Consider the following 6,401-nt stretch of genomic DNA (forward strand, 5'->3'; position numbering starts at 1 on the left):
AAGATACGGACAGCTTGCGTCAGAAATACATTGTGGGATCTGTAGTTTACATTTTCCAGTAGAACCAAATAAACTGGTTTTGGAAATATGATCGGCCAATCTAAACTTCAGCTGAATGACAGAGGGAAAAGCGATAATATATCTGTAATTAACTGGAATAAACGACTTATTAAGATTATACCATGCCTTTACCCAAATAAGAAATAAATAAGTAAAAGACGTTCATAAGGCTCTTAGTTTTTTTTCTCACACACACAGAAACCAGAGAAATGTAAGTAAATAATATAAATAAATAATACATATAACAAAAAAAAAACAAGTGCTAGTAAATGTAACTAAAATAATAATTTTAAAATAAAATAAATGTTCACCAAGAATGACATCCATGACATGAACATCCATACTAGATTGTTGGCCAGACCATGGAAACTACAATCCCATCATTCCCTGGGATCACAGCTGTAGATGTGAGTGGGAGGCTGAACAGTTCACACCGATAGAGACAGACAGCAGGAGTAAGCTGGCAGTTTCATGATGCATATGCTTGTGGTTATCACGGCTGGTTTAGGGGTGGTCGCGCTGATTTTAAGGTTGTTTTCGCTTCAAATCAGGTAAGCAATTCTTTCGGTTTTAGAGAAAGATTCGAAAATGCTATTCAGTCTTATTCATCTAAAAAAAAGACTATGCATGCATGCATACATTCATTCGCTTTATAAAAGCAAGAGCATATTGTGCAGAAGGGATGAAAACATGATGTGAGAGACTAAGACAGAAATCCCAGTCTATGGATGTAAAGAAAGCAAGCATTGCAGCCACTGAAGCGTGCAGCTCAGTGCAGTATGAATTGCATTAAAAATCCGGTTAAATAGTCACGACTGTTAATCGAATTTAACAAGACCTTTAAATAACAGATGACACGTTATAAATTTAACGCGATTTTATTTATTGGGTGTAAAATGCGCTCGCCACTTTACTGATGAAGGTTGTCCCGTGTTGGACCCGCCTCCACTTCACATGATCTGCTCTAGAAACCGACCAATAGAGTGGAAGCCTGGGCGGAGTCGCCCCGCCCCTCCGTGTTACCGCGTGCGTCATTGGATCCAGTGGATTGATGAACGCTTTCTGCGTGGGACTGTACCCCACATCTTCTGGCACTGTAGTTATGTTAAAAAGTTATGGTATGATGTCTCTATGTTTATCAAAGAAAAGGTACACTTTAATTTTAATTTGCATTTTGAAAATGTAGTTTTTGGATATTTTAATTATGATAATGTAAATAACGAAGTTTTTGTTATTAATCTGTTTATTTTGTTGGTTAAGTTTCACATTCATAAGTGTAAATTTTCTAACAAAAACCCCTGTTTTACAGTGTTTTTGAAAGAGTTGGAAAATTACTTGTGTACTATTCAACATAGTACTAATAGAAAGGCAATTAAAACTGTCAGTTTGTGTTCTGTCTTCAAAATCTTTGAGTAATGTAAAGGTCATGCATGTCTCTGAATATGTGTGTATATGTTTTTTTTTTTTTCTTCTTTCTTTTATCCTTTGTTACCCTGGCTTTGTATTGTTTTGTATGTCGTTTAAAGCATAATACAAAATTTATAAAAAATTACAAAAAAACAAAAAAAAAGCTTTCTGCGTGGGATGGATCCACTGACAGCTAAAAGTGTTGGCTGAATTCATATAATCATTATTTTAGTACTGCCTGTTCTGAAAAAAAATGACAGCTAATTAATTACAAAAAATATTTTTTCTATTATTATTATTATACTACGATTATATAACTGTATATATGTACTCTCTCTCTCTCTCTCTCTCTATATATATATACACACACACACAGTACACGTATAGTACAGTTCTCAAATATATATAGAAAGAGAGAGAACTGGAAATGGAATGACAGAACAGATTCCTGGATACGCTGTTGTGTGCTGTTGCCCTGGACAACAGACCTCTTTCAGAAATTTGAACCCTGACTGCCTGGACTGACCAATCAGAGAGCCATGAATAAATGTATTATTTTCCCGTTTTCAGCCTTTCTGTGATGTTCTTTGTATTATTTTAATGTTTGTGTAGAAAATATGCAGCAGGAGGAGTGTGTGGATCCACAGCACGGTTAGATGGAAGAGTTGCCTTGATCACAGGAGCAAACTCAGGAATCGGGAAGGAAACGGCTTTGGATTTGGCCTCTCGAGGTCTGTCTGACGCTTCACTGCCTTTATTATGTACCTTATATACTTTAGAAATGCCTAATGAAATCATTGTAATAGTTTTAAATTCCATCGTTTTAATAATTCAGTTGAAATGAACAGTAACACTTCAGTCCTGTTCGCTGACAGGTGCACGTGTGATTCTGGCTTGTCGTGATGTGGAGAAGGGCGAGGAGGCGGCCACAGAGATCCGTACACGAGTAGGTGGAGCTAAAGTGGAGGTGAGGGAACTGGACCTGGCCGACACCTGCTCCATCCGAGCCTTCGCTCAGAGATTCCTGCGAGGTATTGCCTTATGATATCCGATGCAATGCAACAACCAAGACCCAAAAGCCCCAGATATCCGAGTTAATGATTTTTGTTTCTTCATTCAGAGGTTGATCACCTGCACATACTCATCAATAATGCCGGTATCATGATGTGTCCTTATATGAAGACGGCCGATGGCTTTGAGATGCATATTGGGGTCAATCATCTGGGTGAGTGCAAATAATACAGTACTTGAATTTATATTAGTACATGTCAGCAAACTGGAACTGGAATTTTTCACAATCAGGTTGTGCTTTTCTTCCTGCCAAAAACCAAAAAGCACAGGCCGCACACCTGACAGGAATGATGTCAGGACACATTATAGTAGTATCTGTCAGTTAATTGGCACATTTTATGCATGGTATTAAAGGGGTCATATGATGCGATTTCAATTTTTTTCTTTCTCGTTGGAGTGTTACAAGCTCTTGGTGCATAAAGAAGATTTGTAAAGTTGCAAAGACTAAAGTCTCAAATCCAAAGAGATATTCTTTATAAAAGTTAAGACTTGTCCACACCCTCCTAAAATGCCTCGTTTAAACACGCCCCCACTTGTCACTGTGTGGGAAGATTTGCATAACACATGTTAGCCCAAATGTTCACGCAAAGAAAGAAGGCGTAACTTTTATTCTCGCTGTAGTATTGTTGTTGCCGCTGCCGCCATGTCGTGGAGATGCTGTGTGTTTCAATGTGAAACTACTTTGTTTGGCCTTCCAAAAGAGGACGATATCCGCTTCGTCATGCCTAGAGCTGATCCGTGCTGGTCGCTGAGGAAATACATCAACTTTGCACTGTGGATCGCCGGATCGGCTTTCACCGTGGACGAAGCGGAGTCCAGCCCGGGGTTGTCACATGTGGTTGCCGCAAGCCTCCTTCGTCGAATCTGCCGGCCTCCGCTCACTCAGCACCGCCGGGCGCCGCTCACTCAAGCCGCTGTGTGTTTCGTTGTGAAGGCGAAACTACTTTGTTTGGCCTTCCAAAAGAGGACATAATGTTTCTATAAAGGAACTTTGCAAGGATAGGTCTGGCGCTTCTGACTCACAGCCTGTAAGTAGGTTTTTTATATTTAAAGAATTTGCCACTGATGATTCAAACGCGAGTTTTAAGCAGTGTAGAGTAGCGCTGAGTCTCCGATCACAAATGCAGATATGGTTTTATGTTTATGCGGCACAATACGCAACGCGTAAAAACACAGTATAAGTCATTATAATCAGTAATTATGTCCCCACTGTATGCAACAAATGCCTCGTTTGTAATGGGTTTTATTGGTTTTGTCTTGTCGCACCGGGACACACGGAAACACAGTATGGTAGGGGCGTAACATTTCCGTCACACGCTTGAGGTATTCAGCCAATCACAACACACTGGATAGCTGGCCAATCAGAGCACACGTCGCTTTTCAGATCGATGAGCTTTGTAAAAATCGACACGTTTCAGAAAGGCGGGGCATTGAGGAGAAACAATAATGTACATTATGTGGAAAATAATGTGTTTTTTGAACCTTAAACCGCATAAATTTTACACCAAATAATGTTAATTTTAGCAACATCACATGACCCCTTAAAGAAAATCAGGAGCTATCAGGAGATATGATAAAAACAAAGTTTACATATCTTCTGCACATTATCTTATGTCTTCACCTAAAATATGTTGTGCAGTATTTTGTTACTGTTAAAACTAAACCGATTATGAGACTAAATTGTTTTTCTTGATTGAAATAAAGATGAAATTAGATTACACTTGAGCACATTTGGTGATTACAGGCATTTTATGCATGGTATTATTAAAATATCAGGAGAAATAATAAGTTTAGACGTTTAAAAATTTCCAGTGTTGTTAATTAAAACGATAAAAAATTCAAATGTGTTTACGTTATTTGAAATAAAGCTGAAATAAAATATAAATATTAGATGAAAACCCTGCCTTGGCAACTAAATTAAGCTTTAGCGTTAGTTCTGGCAGGTCACGTGAGTCAAGCTTGCATCAGCTGATTCTCAGCTGATCACATCTACCTATAGGAATATGACACCTATCGCAGCATTTCTATATAAGCTGTATTCAGTATTATTCAGCAGCTTTTCAGCTTGCTCCGGAGCAAATTACCCTCCTCCATCCCCAGCTCCACCTTTCGCCACAGTCAGGACTTAGCTTTCTGATATTCCTTGCTAATCAGACTCCTTTATCTTGAATAAAGTGTTACACTTAAATATCATTGAGTACATTAATGATATCTGCCTTGTTCTGTTCTGTTAACCCTGGGGGGTTATTATTGCTGTTCTCCCTGCTCATTCATGACAGGCTGCATGGATGGCCAGGGAGGTTTTTGCCCAGAACAGAACCATACCGCCAAACCAAACTTTATGCTAAGTATCTATCATTTTGACGATAGTGGTCCTGACAGAACTGAAATTAAAATAGGTTTAAGATTAATTAATGAAACTAAACTGAAATAAAAATAAAGCTTTATTAGAAGTATTTTTAATTATTGAAACGGAAAATGTAAAAAAGTTTAATTCAAAATATGAATAAAAACAAATTTAGTGTATAAATATACTAAAATAAGTTTTGACAACTCACTTCTGCACCTCTTTTCATTCAGGCCACTTCCTGCTCACATGCCTCCTCATCGGTCTGCTGAAGCGTAGTGCTCCATCACGAATCGTGGTTGTGTCTTCCCTGGCACATAATTTCGGCTGGATTCGATTCCACGACCTGCACAGTCAGGGCAGCTACAACAGCGGCCTTGCCTACTGCCAGAGCAAGTTGGCTAACGTGCTTTTCACACGCGAGCTAGCGCGCAGGCTCCACGGTGAGTACTGCTGCACATCAAACAAGAATCTAAAAAGAAGAATGGAATCCCATCTTACAGATGATGACTTGTATTTCATCAGGGTCAAATGTGACCGTCAACTCTGTGCACCCGGGGACGGTGAGGTCAGAACTGGTGCGTCATTCTACTGCGATGTCGCTGCTGTTTGCTATCTTCTCCATGTTCCTGAAGACCCCGAAGGAAGGAGCTCAGACATCTGCCTACTGCGCCGTCGCTGAGGAGCTCCAGTCAATCTCAGGCAAACATTTCAGGTACAGGACACTTTAGAATGGGTTCACTATATTCCAAGTCTTCTGAAATCACATGATAGCTTTGTATGTTAAAACCGACAAAAATGTAAAATTGTTTAATAAAAATAATGTCCTTTTCTTTAGCTCTTAAATCATGCATAGTTTCTTAGGTATTGGCATATTATTAAACCTCTCTCTGTCTCTCCCACACAGTGATTGTGCCCCTGCTTTTGTGGCCCCTCAGGGACGAAATGAGGAGACAACACGGAAACTGTGGGATGTAAGCTGTGAATTATTAGGCATTGAGTGGGACTGAAACATTAATTTGACCCGTTTTATTTCTCTTCTGTTTTTCCACCTTTCATTCTCAAGACATTTTCAGTGATCTGACTTTTGTCTTATTTGGTTTTGTTTAAAACCCTTTTCCAAATCTATGCTTTCAATAGCACAACCCACCTTGTTCTCTGCTAATTTTCTGCTATCATGCCCTTGTGACGAGCAAGCATGTTTCTTTTGCTCTAGAACAACTCTGTGAAGCTGTTTTATTCTGTTTGTATTTGAAACGCTGCTTTAACTCCCATCTCAGTATTGTCACATAAAGCTGCATATTGAAGTCTTTTATACAGATGTGTTTTTATCTACTGTGGTACATTCATGACCAAATGAATATTTAAATATATACAGTAAAAAAAATAAAGTATAATTTTTGTATTTTCCTTTATTTGTTAAAATATACAAATACACAAGGATATGTTGCAAATAACATTAACAGATAATTGATAGATCAGTAGGTTCATTATTAAAACAATGATTAAAAAAATT

At 38.5% G+C, this 6,401-nt stretch overlaps 1 protein-coding gene across 1 annotated transcript; it reads left to right on the forward strand.

Annotated features, from left to right (window-relative positions):
- Positions 1-430: 430 nt before the first annotated feature.
- LOC107585486 (retinol dehydrogenase 11-like) lies at positions 431-6,231 on the forward strand. The gene is made up of 7 exons (XM_016272517.1): positions 431-611; positions 2,080-2,198; positions 2,343-2,498; positions 2,588-2,692; positions 5,119-5,328; positions 5,411-5,600; positions 5,793-6,231. Exons 1-7 carry the CDS (start codon positions 532-534, stop codon positions 5,893-5,895), a joined length of 963 nt encoding a protein of 320 aa, XP_016128003.1. The 5' UTR covers positions 431-531; the 3' UTR covers positions 5,896-6,231.
- Positions 6,232-6,401: the final 170 nt, after the last annotated feature.

This window comes from Sinocyclocheilus grahami, unplaced genomic scaffold, assembly GCF_001515645.1.
Source record: "Sinocyclocheilus grahami isolate Dianchi unplaced genomic scaffold, SAMN03320097.WGS_v1.1 scaffold71.1, whole genome shotgun sequence".
In the NCBI taxonomy this organism is placed as follows: Eukaryota; Metazoa; Chordata; class Actinopteri; order Cypriniformes; family Cyprinidae; genus Sinocyclocheilus; species Sinocyclocheilus grahami.